This window comes from Aythya marila, assembly GCF_965140915.1.
Source record: "Aythya marila genome assembly, chromosome: 19".
NCBI lineage: Eukaryota > Metazoa > Chordata > Aves > Anseriformes > Anatidae > Aythya > Aythya marila.
This window is the reverse complement of record NC_139060.1, coordinates 3601530-3618635: the sequence shown is the minus strand read 5'-3', so window position 1 is coordinate 3618635 and position 17106 is coordinate 3601530. Positions and strand designations below refer to the sequence as shown.

At 46.4% G+C, this 17106-nt stretch overlaps 1 protein-coding gene across 1 annotated transcript in view; it reads right to left on the bottom strand.

Moving 5' to 3' along the window:
• Positions 1 to 17106, bottom strand: part of PAPPA (pappalysin 1) — a 181507-nt gene that overhangs the window by 86462 nt on the left and 77939 nt on the right. Inside the window, exons 8-9 of the mRNA XM_082775516.1 lie at positions 3791 to 3919; positions 2091 to 2182 (exon numbers count right to left, since the gene is read on the bottom strand). Coding sequence (XP_082631642.1) covers positions 2091 to 2182; positions 3791 to 3919 — 221 coding nt within the window. The remainder of the gene's footprint in view (positions 1 to 2090; positions 2183 to 3790; positions 3920 to 17106) is intronic.

The following is a 17106-nucleotide window of genomic DNA, read 5'->3' as shown; positions in this document are numbered from 1 at the left end:
CTGCACCTTTCCCAGGGATTTGGTGAAGGCAACACCTCCCAACACAACAGCAGCCAGTCTGCTCCCACAGACCTGCCAGCACACGGAGGCCATCAGCACCACAACAGTCACACTACCACAGTTGTACAGTCATACAATGAAACATTTTTGAAGACTGGGTCCATGCACCTTGCCACTGATTTAGTTAATTTGATTTACTGACAGAAATCCTCACTTTTGGGATTTCACAAACAACCAATTGGATTTCCTTCACTTTTGTAATGCAGGACCTGTGCAAAACCACAGCCTCCAGAAGCTCATCAAACCCAAACAACTTGTTACCCCTGGGATTCCGCTTTCCTTTTCAACAGAAGCAAACCTGAAAAAAAAACTTTCCCTCTGTGACGACATAGAATTACCTGAGTTTATACTGCAATTACTTATTTTTTTAGTCACATTGCTGTCAGACAGGTTTTTTCCATACTCACAACTGGCTCTGCAGCTGGTACTGGAGATGAACACGCACACAGCGTCCTGCACTCACCTGTCACAACACCGCCGTGTGCTCCAAGGGTCAGGACTCCAGTGTGGGGACATGCTGGGAACACGATGCAGCTCCTGCCCAGCCCACCCAGCCTGGTTTCCCTGAGAACCAGTGAGCACAGGGGAGGACCTGGCTGATGTCCTAACGTAAAGCTGGGATGTGGCCAAAGCACCAACCTGGACCAGGCAACTCAGGCCTGCTGCTGAGCAGGGTGAGACACACGCAGCTGTACAACTACAACTCAAATCCTTGCCACAACCAGCCTTGGACTACGCCTGGCTTTTGGAGAATCCAAAACATTTGCTTTAGTGTTTATTTCGCTTTCAAAATATTATGACTAATTTCTTTCAGTGTTTGAGGTCTAATTCAGCAAGTTACTTGAAACACAAACGTGACTTCAAGACCACCAATAGTCACAATTAGCCTTGACCATAAATATTCTCAAATTTCAATAGAGTGATTTACATATGGAAATAAGTACATCACCAAATCAGGCCTCAAGTCTCACTGCGTGGGCTGCTGAAGTAAAAATGTAGTAGTTGAGACAAGCAGTCCCCAGCCTACCACCCAAGGGAAACGTGTTGCCTGTGAGATCCTTTATATGTTGCTCCAGCCACAAGAGATAATCATCAGATTGCCAAAAAGAGCAAATTTCCGTCTTGCCAACATTGTATTATTTTGCTTAGGACCAATGCCCTGAGCTGCAGGCATGGGATCATTGTCTGTCCCATCTAGAGTATTTGCTTGGTTGATCTAGATAAGGAATCTGTTAAACCTCTTGGGAAAAGGCCAACCCTTCATAAACATTAACTTTGGTTTTAGAAGGTTTGCATGCTTCATCCTTCTCCAGGCCTTGCTGAGTCCAGTTTGGGAAATGCAATCCCAGAACTCAAAACTGCCCCACACAAGGTGCTGCATAAATTGGTCTTTTCCCTTCTCTGCCCCCAGCATTCCTAGAGAGTTTAATAAATATGTAAAGCTCACAACTGCAGCCCTGCTATCCCAGATAGCTCGAGCATCTTCCGGCCATTGTGCTTACAGTTTTTGCTAATCAGAGCAAACCAGGCTTGCAAATGAAATCTGATTAAGTAGTTTTCACCTCTCAAAAAGGGGATTAGCCAGACCTTTGATCCTCAGATATTGATTTGCAACTCAAAGGAGGTGTGACCTCAGCTGGACTTGCTTCTGGTCTCAGTCCCTTCCCCTTTCACTCCTCCTCCTGTTTACCAGAAAAAATCAGTTCATGTCTTCTCACGTAGCCAGATCTAAAGCCTATTGAAACCGGTGGAAAGCCACCCACTGACTTCAATGGGCTTTGGATCAGTCCCACAATGGCTGACTTAGCCTTAAGTCCGAGGCTGTTTCAAAGCCAGCAGAACCAATTTCCCATCAAAATGACCAGAAGCTGGGAAGATATGTTCGCCTTTCAGACCTACAAATTCCACCTTTTTTCCCTCTTCCATGACAACTCTTCATCTGGAAATGCTGAAAATGCTGTTGATTTTTCCTTGCATTTTGCGTAGAGCTGTTGCCCACCGTGAGTGGAAAGGCTCCGAGACAGACTTACCGATGCAATTAAAGGATAACTCCTGCAGGCAGAATAGGGAGCAGCCATCACCGTTGATCTTATTCATGTCATCACATTCTTCCCCCAGGTCTCTGCAGGCAGGGCACAAACGAGCAAAAAGGAGTCAGATGGCAAATGGCATCATCCCGATGATCGCTGTAACCCCTCTGCAGAACCCCAAAGCCTTGAAATCCAGTACAGCAGCGTTATGAGCCAACCCTGAAAACTCCTCTCCCTTCCTCCTCCAGCCCTAACTTTCATCATTCCTGGTTCACAAGCTTGCCTGGCCACTTCTCTCCTGCACATGTGGATACCACTTGCTGTTCTCTGATGAGGATATGAGCAACTTCCTTCATAGCTGGTGCGGCTGCAACTCAGCAGGTGGGGAGAAAGAGAACAGTAATCTCTGAAACCCTTTGTATTAAATCTGGAAAGGCCAGCCTGTGACCCCAGCACAGGAATAACAAGGTATGAAGCCCAGTGCTGGGCTATTCCAGGTGACAGCACTCAGAGGGGAGCAGTCAGCAGGGTGGTGTTGGGGATGGGGTCCTGCCTTGCTCCAGACCACACTGTTGCAGAGGCACGCGGGGAGAAGAGTGCGAACCAGATGAGAAAGGGGCTGCCACAGCTGCAAGTGGGGCCACAACCAACCAAGCTGTGACACAGTCTGGTTCCTGCTCGCTCCTGAGGCAGCTCAGCTATTGTTCGACGCTTGCTGCAAAGCCACAAGTGATGTTTTAGGAATGTGCAAACATAACAGTAGGAGAAAAGTTATGGAAAGCAAAATTAATCTGTCTTTCTCCACCTCTCTCTCCAAGACTGCCCTGGATTTATATGTTGTTTGATTGTTCTCTTTGATTTCCCTGCCTGTTGGGCCTCATCCTGCAAATACTTGCTGCCAGGTGTATCATCTGACAGAGTTGTGTTGTGTGATTGCTGATCAGCATTATTTAAGAAAATAATACTGTCTGGATTAAGCACTTGCTTGTTGTTACTTCCATCATGTAAATAATTAAATTATCTAATGCCAGGAAGCTTTGAAGCAGGTGGCCTTAAGGTCCAACATAGTAAAAGAATAAACCCTAACATAGTTGTGAATGATTGTTTTACATTTTCAGTGGTCTGGGGATTGGCAGCTGGTGAGAGGGAGGGGCTGACCGAGCACACGCAATTCCCAGCGCTCTCTCTCTAAGGCCAAGTCTATCACTTCCAAATGCATCCCAGCTCCAGTGATCGGTCGAACAAGAGGATGTATCAGGAACCCGGCCGGCCAGATAGCAGGGGTTTTACCCTGCCCACCAGCTGCCAGGTACGTGGGGCTTCATGTGTAACAACAGCGCCAAAGACAGTGTGAACTTTTCTAGCAATGCTCTATATAGGAAATGTCATATAAACGTATATATATATGCAATATGCATACACAAACAGCATAAGCAGCATATAGCGTACTTTCATATCGATCCTGCTGTCTGGACTCCATTATCTGTATCTCTGTCTGTATCTACTGGTGCCAGGATAGCAGGGCCTAAGTTCCAATTAAATGTCATCATCCTGGTAATCATCAAGCACATGAGTCATTATCTACAGATGAGAGCCGGCCTAAGCTAAGGAGACATCAGAGGTCATCACTTTCTTTCTAGTCTCGGATCCTGGCTGAGTAGATGTGCTCAGATTTATCTGTTTGCTCGCTCCAGACTTACGTTTGGATAATCCCGTCTCCGCAGTATCCACTTCCAGAGATATACACAAGCGCGGGGGAAGGCTCACTCTCCTCTGCCCCGGAAACAATGACGACCTGGTACGTGTACGTGGTCCCGTCGCTCAGTTCCCTGCAACACAAGGGGAAATACTAAGTGATTGTACAACAAAGGCAGTAACAAAGGGTGGAGAAGGAGCTACTGAAATGGGGGCTGGCCACCAAAAAAGCAAGTCTTAGATCGGTCAGGCCCTCAGAACATTCCTACCTCATTTTGATGGGAACAGTTTTTGTTGTGGTGCCTTTTTGCTGTGAGCACCGTCAGTGCCCTGTATGTCCACGCTTGATTTAGGCCCAGCTCTGAGCACAAACAGGTGCAACTCTTGGCTATTTGACATAAAACTACTTGCTGATGACAACCATGCAAGTTGGGGCACTGGTGCCTAGGCCCGGCCTTGTGCAGCGCCAAGTGGTGTGGTGCCAGAGTTACTGACCGGCAGCAGTGCCTCAGAAACCAGCCCCGGGCTTTGTGTGCTCGGCCTCGGGGCACTGCTGCTCCTGTCCCTCCACAGCAGGGATGGCATCACCTGCAAGTTGGTGCTGCTCAAGGAACTCCAGATACTCTGCAAACATTGATTACTTCCTCACCAGCCCCACGCTCAGTCCAACCTCAGCTGGGGCTAGTGGGAATTTACCTTTTGATTTAAGACAGAATTGGACCAGGGCTGTTTCAGTGACAGACAAATGTGTTATCTGCTTTGTGAGGGTATTAGAACAGTAGAGTTTAAAAGGTTTCTTCATCTCCAGGACAGTGCAAATATAGGATCTGAACCATGGTACCAGATCATGGCATTACTATCTAAACATTCACATAAAGAATTATCAAACTGCTACGTGTTTATGCAAAACCTTAATCGCTGAAATCCCGTGCATCGGTAAATGAGAAGTGATTTTATGTGTAATACAAAAATAATAAAAGCCTAATATAATAGATTAGCTTGAACAATGTCTTTGGCTTTATCAGAACTCAAAATGTTCCACAAAGAACCTCATTACTATCAGCCTCATTGTGCTGATTTGTAAAGCCACGGAGCAGGGAAGGCAACACGATTTGCCTGAAGTCATCCATCAGGCTGCTGGCAGAGGCCACACCACAGCCCGGCTCCCTCCTAACCCATGCCAGGCCTCTACTCACTGCACTCGCATTGCCCCAATTACCGAGAGCAATATAGATGTCTTTCTGTCACAGGAGCTTGGGCAGAAGCGTGTATTAATGAAGTGTGTACTACGAAGAGGTATATCTGCTACACAGAGCAACAAGCCGCTGAAGTAGGTATCAATGGACTGTAGTTACGGAAATACTCAAGTTCGCGAAATAACGACCTCCTTACAACATTCATTAAATTAACGAGCATGACTTAAGCTCAGGTACTACACACGACATTTTTCAACAATGCTGTTTCTGTGTGCTTACAACACAGGGATGCGATTCTTTGTTACTGCACTTTAAATTGGGGATAAAATGCAGTGGAACAAAACCACCTCACAAGTGTTTTCTTACTGCTTCTTCACCCGACTCCTGTCAGCAGTAGCCTGTAGTGCCTATTAGGTAAACTTGAGAGAATTCAGGCAGCACCAGCAAGATCTTAGTTGCTCTAGAGATCGGGGAGATATCTACCTAGATATTAGTATAAGTGTTTATTTAATTAAAGTGAAAATTCTCAATCTTCCACCCTAGTAATATCCTGAATAAAATGGTCCTAAGAGCCAACCAGAAAAAGAAATGACATGAACTAATTTCAGCAGCCAAACACACTCTGATGCATAATACTGGGGGCTTCCTCTAGATTTCCCTCCTGGATAAAACCACTGATTAAGATGGGAAGCTTCTGCTATATACTGATAAAGTGAAAGTAGAGGCAAGCTTTGATTATTAAAGGATGGTTATTTCTCAAGTTCTTTCTAAAAACCATAAAATATTTAAGATTAACAACCATATTTGCAAAAATTTAGATTTTGCCACTGAATATCTGCTAACCACAAAAACGTTCACTTCTTAGAAAAAACTTCATACAAATGAACAGTTCAGGCAGCTATAACAGCTACAAAATAAACAAACCAACAGTGCTTTCTGATGTACTGCGATGACATGCGCAAGTGTCAAACACTTGCAGAAGTTTTCGAATTCTGACTTTGCGTATGATTTCCACCAACAGGTGATGGACAGGCATTCAGCTCACAGCAGAAAGTGTGTCTCTGCGAGCGTGTTTTAGTGTGTGGGAGTGTTTGTGTATGCTTGTGTATACATGTAAGCAAACCGAAAACAGGAAAAGTTCACATTTGTTTATGTACAGGGTGGGAAGTTGGCAGAACATAATGGAAGAAGATATAGCACTAAATTAAGCACAGGGGAGAATATGGTGTTTATGAATTATTAGGTGATTGGAGATGAATGTGTATGTGGGTGAATAAGACAGAAAACTGGAAATGAATGCTATTAGGTGGGGAGAGTTCTGGCGTATTTACTTATATGGGCTGTGAACACACAACTCCATTTGCAGAGAGCATGCTACGCACGTCAGAGAAGAATGACTTCAAGCACTGTGGTCTAATCCTGTCACCTGCTCCCTGCTGCCGAGGGGAGATCCCAGCTGCAGCCTGCTGCGAACACAAAGCTCTTGGAGAAGTGCTACGCCTTCACAGGCTTGGGATCCTTACAGTTTAGTGACAGAAAATAATTAAAAAAAAAAAAAAAAAAAAAAACATACAGTGAGCAAAATATCCAATGCCTTACTCATACATTTCAGTATGTGTGCAGCCTGGCTCCCCTTACTTCTACAAAACTCAGGTACAAAATAGCCACTTGCTGATTTGTGCTCACAATGCCCCATGAGCTCTGAATGTAATACCCTTGTCTTAGGCTGCAATACAGAGAAAGACGATGACGAATGCTTAGGGACATACAGGCACTGCAAAACAAAGACAGGAATGGGAGACAGTGCCCCGTGCAGCCATGGCATGAACCATCACCGTCCTCATCCCTGCTCCCCTTCTGGACAGCCCAGCTGAGAGCAACCTCGCATTTCACAACCTCCAGGCTGTCACAGCCAGGGCAGGACCAACAAAGCGACCCGCCATGCCCAGAGAATGGCTGGCAGAGATAAGAAGGGGGAGCACGGCTGCTCCAGCATCACCATGCAGCCCCAGCTGGAGGTTTGCCTGGACTGGGGCAAGAAAGTCATGTCAGAAATTCAAACTCAAGCCACTGAGCTTTCAGCTCACCCTGGCCCAGTGCAACCAGCAGCAAAACCCTGATGGCAGCTGACTGTCTGACCTGGTAAATGTATGGCATCTGCAGCTACTCAGATTGTTAGCATTCCTTCACAGTACCCACATTTCAGAAAAATATACCTGCTAAAGGGAAGGTAGGTGCAATACTTAGGGCAGTAACTCAGTACCAGAGTGAGGAAGAAGTGCAGGAAGGAAGGGAAAAAAAAGAGAATTTATTCTCTCCTATATAGTTATGGAGCACCAAGGTCGATGTTACAGACTCTATCTGGAGATGTCAGCAAGACAAGTGCTGCTCCAAGCGGTGATAAAAGCAAGATTTTGACCATTAATTTTCCCTCCCGCCTGCCCTCGCAGCCGATGGCACTGAGAGCGATAACACGCTCTTTCCACTCCGCTGTCAGCCAGGTCCGACACGCGCCGCCTTCACGCGATGCTGCTTAAGGAAGTGAGACAGAAGAACATCTTTAACATTAAGGATGTGAACAAACACTCTTTTAAATTTATATCTATGGTCTTTTAATGACCTTTTCGAGAACTGAGTAAGCCGCATTGATCGCTGCAGCTTCCGCCCGTGGGGAGGCAGTCTTATTAAAAAGCAATGACTCAAGCCCTCTGCTTAGAGGGGGAATTAGAGCGTGCCGTGCAAAATACCATGAGGGCTACTCTTCTGTCTGCTGTGGCAAGTGGCAGATCCAGGGTTGGAAATATAAAACCTTCTAATTCTTTTCCTGTTTTCTCTGCAGAGGCCAGGCAGTTGAGTTCAACTTGCTGTGTCCTGTGGGTGAGGGACGTTTGCTTTCAGACTGCATGTTCCTGTAAACCAGGAAGCTCTGGGAAGTAGTTTTGTACTCAGACCAAGGTGGGTTTAAAGGATGATTGAATTTACAGGTGCAATATAGATGCCCTGCTGAACCTCAAGTGCCAGCAGACCTGCAAGGGCTGACACAGTCCCACCAGTTCTGTGCCCATGGTAGGGCTGCAGCACCCAAGGACATGGCATGGCTCTTGAGATGCAGTGAAAGCACTGGGGGAAAGCAAGTGGCCTGCTCCCTTCTCCCTACCATAGTGGCTTTTCCTACTACAAATAAGAGCATAAAGTGTTTTTTTTTTTTTTTTTTTTTTTTTTTTTTTTTTTTTTTTTAACAGAACAGACTCCTGTTTCCAACAAAATTAAAAATATCCTTAGGGCTGATCCCAGTTTCTGCCCTATGAAAACACAAATGGCCATAAAGCAATGAAAGCAGACAGTGTTCCTGTTATTTAAGGACAAGATGACAAGGTCTTAGGCATCTCCAGCTAAATTATGTCTGTCAGAGGAACTGTTATGTGAAACATGCAAATCCTGCATCCCAAGCATCCTCGCAAAGGACCCATCTTGCTTTGGTCTTCAATAGGCTCCAAAGCCTTGAGCCAAAAGACGGTGTTTCCTGAACAGCTCTCTGCAGCCAGTGTGAGCCCGGTCTGCCAACAATCCCCATGTCCCTCTAACACCGTGTCCCTCTAACACCGTCGCCTTTGCTCTTCTTCTCTAGCAAGGAAGCCTCCCTGAGCAAAACAGGAAATCTGCTGGCAGCAAATAGCCACAACTCCCATTGGCAGTGGTTGCAATGCTTTCGACCAGCTGCTCTAAGCGGGCTGAGTATGAGGATGCACAGCAGAGCTGAAAGTCTGTGTTGCCTCCAGTCCTGCTCTCCGCAGCCTGGAGCTGTCCAGTCGATTCTCCCTGTGCTGCTCACAGTCATGCACAGGCACCCAAACACCCAAGGTCATCTACAGAGGTCCCAAATACCCCAAAAGTTCACTAATTCACCGCTCAGATATGGTTGGAGCCTCTCAGCCCCACGCAGTGACCTGGGCACCCTGCTTCTGGCTCCAAGGAGTTGAGCACTGCTCCCGTCACTGCTGCTCATGAACCTCTGCTGGGTTTTGCCTCTCAGTGATGCCACTGTGGTGTTTGCAGGATCCCCCGCCTTCAGGTGCTCCAAAAGCAACGGATAAAGAGCAACTCAGGGGAAGAGGTCATTTCAGGACAGATTCGCTCCCCGGCTGCCCTCCTTTTTCCTGCATTGCCATTGACTGTCTATATAGGACCGTTCTTTCATCTTCTCCTCTCTCACACGCACTCCCCTCGCCTTGCCTTTCCTTCTTTTAATAAAAATGGCATGACAAGCATGGCAGAAGATAATGAAGAGAATTCCTGCCCGACTCTGCAGTTGGGAGAAAGGAGGGGTGGGATCCTGTAAACAAAAGAAGGACGGCAAAAATCCAGAGCTCTTGCATGGGCTGTTTTTTCAGCTGCACTCCGATCTCTGGCTGTTTGGATAAGCCCAGCAACACGGCAGGTGCAAAGGCCTCAGAACAAGGCTCCTGGCCCTCTCTGGCTGACTCAGAAGACATAAATACCTAGAAAGCAACCTTGGAGAAGCTTTTCACTCTACTCCTGATAAGTTAGGTCCCAACAGAGGCAGTGGGTTTGCTCTGTGCCCTCTAGCTTTCTTTTATGATTTGCTCGTTTATGAGCAAACCAAAACAGGGCAGTGTAAGTATCACGTGAGTGTCCATTGTCTGGATGTGAGGATGGGGACTGGACGGTGGATTTCTGCTCCCAAGCCTTGCTTAAACATGGACTGGGCTTTTCCAGGGAAGGACAACAGGGCAGCATTGGGCCTGAACAGATCATGACAGGTGAACTCTTTCTGCTATGAGATTGCTTAACTACCTGAAGGCCAGCATTTCACCATTCAATGCAGGTGCATCAAGATGATGGCCAAATTCAATTTTTGCTTCCAGCTGTGTGAAGAAGGCATTTCCAGTAACACCTAACATAACCACCTCACCCGTTTCTGTGACACCAGAAAGACCTCATGCATTCAAGGTTGAAGTCAAAGGCTGAGCAATCAAATCTGGTAGAAAAAGGACAATATCCTTTGCTCCACAAAATACTTCCACAAACCAAAGTCACCACCACCTCTCATAACTGCCACAAAATCCAAATAGCCACTTAACTATGTAGCCCTGCTCTTGCTTACACTGGTGTAACTGAGAAAACTGAAGCAGTTTTAAAGACTGGAGTGAGACCCCTTGGGTTTAACCCCCAGCAGCTGAGCTGCAGACCTGTTCCCCTGAGTCGTGCCCAAAGGCATGTGCTGCCCCGAGCAGCTCCCCGCAGCACACAGCTCCCAAATCCCAGCTCTGGCTAGGACCTTGGGCACGCTGAACATTTGTCTTCAAACAGAACCCTCACTTCTGTCCTTCATGCGAGAATCGTAAGTTTGTAAAGTAGCAAACATATAGATATACATGCAACTGATTAACTCCAGCAGGCTTTGATATAATCGTCCAAGTATTTGCCCTGGTACCAATTTAAAACACAGTAGCACATTTAATAAAAAACAAAGTTTGTGGCCAAGGCCTGAAAGATATTTCTTGATCATTGTTTTCTCTTCTTACGAGAAAAAAAAAATAAACTTCAACAGTCAGTTTTCTACTTCCTTGGTTGAACAACAACAACAACACAAACAACCATGCGAACTTTTCAAGTGGATGATAGAGATGCAGGATCTAAATCAGATTGGGTTACAAACACCAGGGTAATGTAAATGCTAGGGGCCCGGGGCCTCACGTGGGTGTTTGCACCAGACAGGCAATTTCATGGCAGTGCACAGGTTAAGTGTCAGAGCACCTGGTTGCTATTAGAAGCAGGGAAGGAGGGGGAAAATCTGTTTTGTTCAGTTCCTCACGGCTGTGATCAGACCCTAGGCTGAGACAGGAGCACTTCTCGACTGGCAGCTCAGGCCTGGCCGCTGAGGGAGGGAAGGCTCTGACATTGGGACCGAGGAGGGAAAGATGTGGGCCCTGACCCACAGAAAGCCTTCCTTCGGCGGCAGGAGATCAGCACATTGCTATTGATTTCCAGGGAACGGGGCCAGCATCCACCCCCCCAGGGCACTGTGCTCGGTGCACCAGCAGGCAGGTTAGGACAGGCTAATTGCTGTAAAGGCCATCATCGTCACCGACGAACCCTTGCCTGTTGCATCGTGCCTCTCGATGAGCAGTGCCTGATTACTCAGGCCCGTTAACGACGTCCGGGCCGTGCCGTGCAGCCGCCGCAAGCTCCCCACAGCAGCAGCAGCCCCATGGGCTCCAGCAGCAGCACACACCACGTTGTTGCACAAGTGTCTGGAGCATGACACGCACGGGGCTGGGAGCCCAGCAGCCACCCCTTGGCATGCCGATACCTCATGGCCGGACCTTGGGGTGTTTCGGCAGCTCCCTCAGCTCCATGATGGTTCGCCAGGCTCAGCTCTCCTCACGGGAAGGTTTCTCCCAGCTTAGGGTCTTCAGCTTGGCAGGACAATGTCCTTCAGCTTCTCTGAAGCCAGAGTGACCTCCAGGACTTCTCAACAGGCCTGAGCCAAGACCTGATTGTCAGGACTTACTACCCTCCTGTTCCTGTGCAATCCCCCCGAAAGGGTAAACCCAGCCGTGGGAGCAGCCACTTGCAGCGCCTGCTCCAGAGGCTTCAGCAGCCAGGGGAAGTTATTGCGTCTATTTTCAGCAAGGCTTACATTGGGCCCCGAGCGACCACAGATGTTTGCAGTTTTCTCGGCTTCCACCTCTACCAGTGCTCCTCACTGAAGCCCGGCCTCAGAGGGCACGGGCACAGAGGCTGCGTCCTCCCAAAACGCTGCTCCTTGGGACCAGGGAAGGGGCCTGTGCCTCCACGTGCGTATGTCAGAGACGTATGTGGTGCCACGCACGCCGCAGAGCAGAGCCCACAGAGATGTGCGAGGAGATGAGGTGACTATTCCAAAGGAACATTTTGTCATTTCCCTCCTTAGGGGCTCTGTGTTTTGCTTTAAGCCACTTCAGATTATGAGAAATCCTACTAGCTGGTCTCCAGTGGGATCTTTAATGGTTTAATAACTGAACATTACTGAACATATTTCCACTAGCCTCTTTCTAAAATCCCATCATGAGCTAATTTCCTCTATTGTCATTACATCTGCAACTGGTCTTACATTTAAAAAAAAAATCTGTACCACTGCGAATAAATGATTTGGTTTATTGCACCAAGCTCTCAAGGCCAGTATTTTAAGTAGCGGCTGGTAATTTGGGGTGTCCAATTCCACGCACCCTCAGTGGGGTACGATTTGCAAAGACTGAGCTTAATTTCCACTTTGCCTCTCGTATCGTAAGGAGATGTGGCAAAATGTTGGAATTGGGCATCAGCGTGGAAATGCCCCACACCACTCCACATTTTAGAAGATCCTGGCCAAAAAGAGCAAGGTCAGGTTTGGGTGAAGCAACCATACCAAGAATGCTTTGGGCTGGCACCGTGCTCAATGCTTTGCACACCATGCAATGAGGCACCCAAAGGGCTTTGCTTTGTCTGTCACTGTGCTATCCAATACGGTATTAAGGACAGCACAGATATATCAGTGTTACTTCCCATTTGAGGATAGCTTCAAGTTTAACAGAAACTTGAAATTTATTTCCTAGGAAAGTATTTTAAAATAAAGCGCCCGGGAAATGATCAGGCCAATAGTTCAGGAAAAGTAGCAGGAAAAAAAAAGCTGTACTGGCTGACGCTGCTGATAAAAAGGTAGGTAACACATTGCTGCTTCTTCTGCGGTATTTGAGGCTCACTCCAAGTTTTACAAGAGAGTTATTTTTAAATTGTTGCATAACACATGTCTGTCCAATATTTCTTTCCTCAATCAAGCAAAGAAAATGCATTTGTTATTCCTGGGAGATTTCTGGTACTTCTTATCTTATTTAGAGCCCAAAATAAAGATGCACACAAGGAGGCAAACATCAGAGAGAAATTATTATCCATGAGATAATGCACACCCTAATTTACCACATATCTGAGACCTGCAATAAATTATTTCACCCCGCAGGAAAAGTCTCATTTGACCTTCATTTTTTTTTTTTCCCCTGCAGCTGAAAACTCTGCTACTACTTCTAGGTCGGGAGTTCAAATTCCAGCCTGGCTGGGAGTGATTAAGTATATCAATTTCTAATAGTATCTATTTGGTTAATAAGAGGACAGCAGTTAACATTCACTTTTTCAGGGACACGGGCACCTGGCTAGGTTGCAGTCTGCAGGTCTGATCTCTCTCGGGCTCTGTGCATCGCTCCAGCTCCACTGCAGACATCAGTCCTACGCAGAGCAGTCCCCGGGGAGTCCCTGGAGGGAGCAGAGCTGTTCCCTGTCTCTCCTGAAGCAAAGTGTCACTCCCCAGACGGGGCAGCCGCTGTTTTCTGGCTATCCCCATGCTCTCGAGTCATTTCCTTGAGAGGCGACTGGGCGTCACTCAGAGCAATGGTGCATTTCGAAGTTAAACACAGCCTGAAAAATCACTCTGGCTGCCCCATTTCAAGATCGCAAAGCTGTGAAGATACAAACCACCCTTACTACCTTATTCTTGCATCATGTGCGGCTGAGCCAGAACAGGAGCTACGGATTTTGCCAAGTGCCAGCTATAGCTACAGCGTTACATAAGAAACCGCAACAGCGAAGAATCACAAATCTATCACTACACTTGGCACCAAATGGCATCTTTGCACAGGCTTAGCAGAAAAACTGCCTACTGAATGGGCACAGACCATCAAATTGTTCTTTCTCTTCTCCAGGGCAGGGTTAAGGCAATTTGGCAGAGGGTGGTAAGGGAAAAAATTGCTGTATCTGTTCTGTGTGTGGGGTCAGGAAGCAGGTTTTATTTGTTCGCACAGATAACCTGGCACCTTTAATGAAGAAAGAGAGAAAGAAGGAAAGCCATCAGAATGTGGCTTCCAGCTGTCAAGTCACATCAGCCAAATGGAGATGTACAGTCCCTGAGAGCAGCAGCACTGCTAGCCTCTAACATTTAATTGTGAGCTCTTTGAAAGAATGCACCTGGTGTATTTTTTCTGCAAAGCACCCAGTGCACTACTGGCAGCTATAAATAATAACAGCCACTACCTCAGCATTTAGCAGCACAACATATGTGAAGGAAAGAGGCAGGAATAGTGGATGGAAAAGAAGTAGGTTTCTTCTCTCTGTTTTACCGGGCTCTCGGTGGATGAGCTGGGGTACGGCTCCTGCCTGGCACGGGGAGCAGAATGGGTCATCCCTGCTGCCTCCCTGCCCTGGAAGTCAGAGACGAGGCCACACTGTTTGGTGAGAGGAAAAAACTTCCCTAGGTGAGGATGCTGGAGGTGAGGATGCTACTAGGGGAGGACTTGACTCCTACCAGCACTTCGCCTCTGTCAGCATCTTCACCTCTGCAGGTAGACCGGCAGCCAGCTTCCTGCTGTTGGAAGGGAAGGTGTGGAGCAGGAAATCACCCACTATTTTTTTGTTTTTTCTTCTTGGGAAATTCTCAGGTTCATCAGGGAGAAGCACGGTGATCGATACCGGCTGCACGAGGCAGGAGCCAACAACAAACGCACCCAGCGCTGGCTGGGGAGCGCCGGGGAGGCGTTAAGAGGAGGATGCTCGTTGGCAATCTCCAGCACCTCTGCTGAACTCTGGGACTGCTGCGATGTCGTACACCAGCTGAAGATTAAACTTCACAATTTTGCCAAACTGACCACAAGCAGCTCCACTCCATTTGAAACTCTTCACTGACACGTGAAGGCTTACAGACAGCGAAAGCACGGCTGTTAGTCCAGCTGGAAAACTCAGGTCAGAGACAAATAACAAGGACTCTGGGTGAAAAACTAGGCAAGAACTAGAAGTGCTAGTACTGTACCTGAAACTGGATATTATAGGGGTAAGAGAGACCTGGCGGGGCACAGGGACAGAAGGCTGTTTGCTCCTTGGGAGATCCCAAAATAGCTTTGTCCATGCAGCACTGCGCATTAGTGACACAGTAGCTGCAAAGAAATGAGCAAGAAAGCATGAATAAAAGTCAATCTGTTCATGTTGAAGCTCGGTTAAGGCGTTTTTACTGGAAATGAGCAGTAGACTTTCATATGGATATAGACAGGGATCTCTTTAATACATTACTAGAGAGAAAAAAACCTGGAGAATTGTGTAATTATGGGAAAGAAACCTCCAAGATGAAGACTAGGGAACAAACACTTTTAATAATGGCAGGTCTTGGGAACTGCTAGAGGTGATAGAAGGCATCAAATACTTCTGGACTCAACAAGAGATGACACTATTTTGCACTTCTAGTAGCTGAAGTTGGTTGGATTGAAAGGAACACTGAAGTGTAATGGAAATTTATCTTTCAGTTACCACCTTGAGGTTAAATATTTGCAGGAATTAAATGTTTGTTAAAAATCTAAACCCCAAAATCCACTACCTGCAGATAACAGAGCTGGCACATAGACTCAGCCAACACAGAGAAGGATGGAGTTACAATGCAGGTATAAGTGATTTGCAGAACTGGATGTCTCAAAATGGTGCATACGTTGGTATAAGGAGGGTCGAGAAATTCAGAGTAAGTTCAGAGCTCTTCATTTCATGGAAGCAGTTGGTTGTATTTATTCAATTTCAAGATAACTCTGAACCACCAGTGGGGCATATCCACAAAAAAGCATATGAGGTTCTTGCACGCATCAAGGCAAGGCACTTCCAGGATTGCTGGGTAAGTATTCACGCCGTTGCAGAAGGACATCTGGAATACCATATACAGTTCTAAAGCCTGTTGGGAATCCAGATGTGTAGCATGCCGGTATCGCACAGACAACCGAGCAGCTTTTGTAGATAAATCTGGGTGTGTAAAGTGCTTTCTTAACATTTCAGTCCTATCTTAGATACTCCCCAATATTTCCTGGCATATCAAGAGAGATTTGGCATGGTAACTGTGGAGGAGGGGTGAGCAGAAGATGATGATAATATGGGCTTCAGCTTTTGGTATCAGGAGAACATCCACCCAGTGATCTGTATCTTGTTTGGGTGGAAATATGGTGTTAATTATCTTCATGACAGATGGATCTGGCAATTCATTTCAGCTGCTTTAGATCATACATTCCTTTGGCTGGTAGAGCTTCAGAAAATAGAGAAATAGATCTTCAAGATGAATGTGAAGGAAGGAATGCCATAATAAGGACAGATGTTGCCATGAAATTTTAGTGTTGCATTCAGCAGGGCCTTAGCTTTACATATCATCTTTGTGATATTCATATTTTTTTAGACCTCTGTTCAGCTGGGCTTGTCTCATGTGAACACAGTCTTCCTATTGAGTTGGGGGGCTAAAAGGCACACCACCAATAACTGGGCACAGCGAATTCTCCCTCACCACAAATAGCCACTGCTGATTCTCCAGCCTCTCTGCCTGTTCATATTTTAAGGAATTTAGCAAACATTTTACACACATTCAGACTAAGGAGTGTTTTCCATCTCCAACAACGCATCACCTAGGGTTTCTGACAAATCACATATCATACGGCCTCTTCTGATTGGATACCAAACAAGCACAAATGCCATCAATAACGCAAATTCTGAAACAAACAATGGTTTCAGATAAAGCGTGTGAAGTGCTAGGGACTCACAAACAATACCACAGCAAGCTCTCCAAATTCCTGCAATCTTGATGACGGTAATTTCCAAGTCATTCTGCAATCACTTCAAGAAGCCCTAGTGAGATCTGTATCCCACCGTCTTAGGTGCTGAGTTAAAACACAGAAAGTGGCATTGAGTTCGCAAGCTGAGCACTGAAGTGAACTCCTGACTCCAACAAAATATTTAAAAATACTTTAGTTACTTAAACAGTAGCTGCACACAGTTGGTGACCAGTCCCCTCTATTATCAAGCAACTGAAAAGGAAGTAGGTGGACAAAAAGCTAAATCTGAGAAGAAATACATTTTCTCACACACTATATGAGAAAATACAGATTTCTCTCTCAGTTTCTTTGTCCTTTATTTTGAAGCATGAATGCAGCATCTCTAGGTGTCATTAGGTAAATAAAGCACTGATCAGTGTAGGAATAACTCATAACAGGAGAGCATATTTGCTTCTCAGTGATGCTCAACTCTGCATAACCAAAACCAGCACCAGGGCTTTGTGACAGCACTCTAAGGCTACCTCAGTC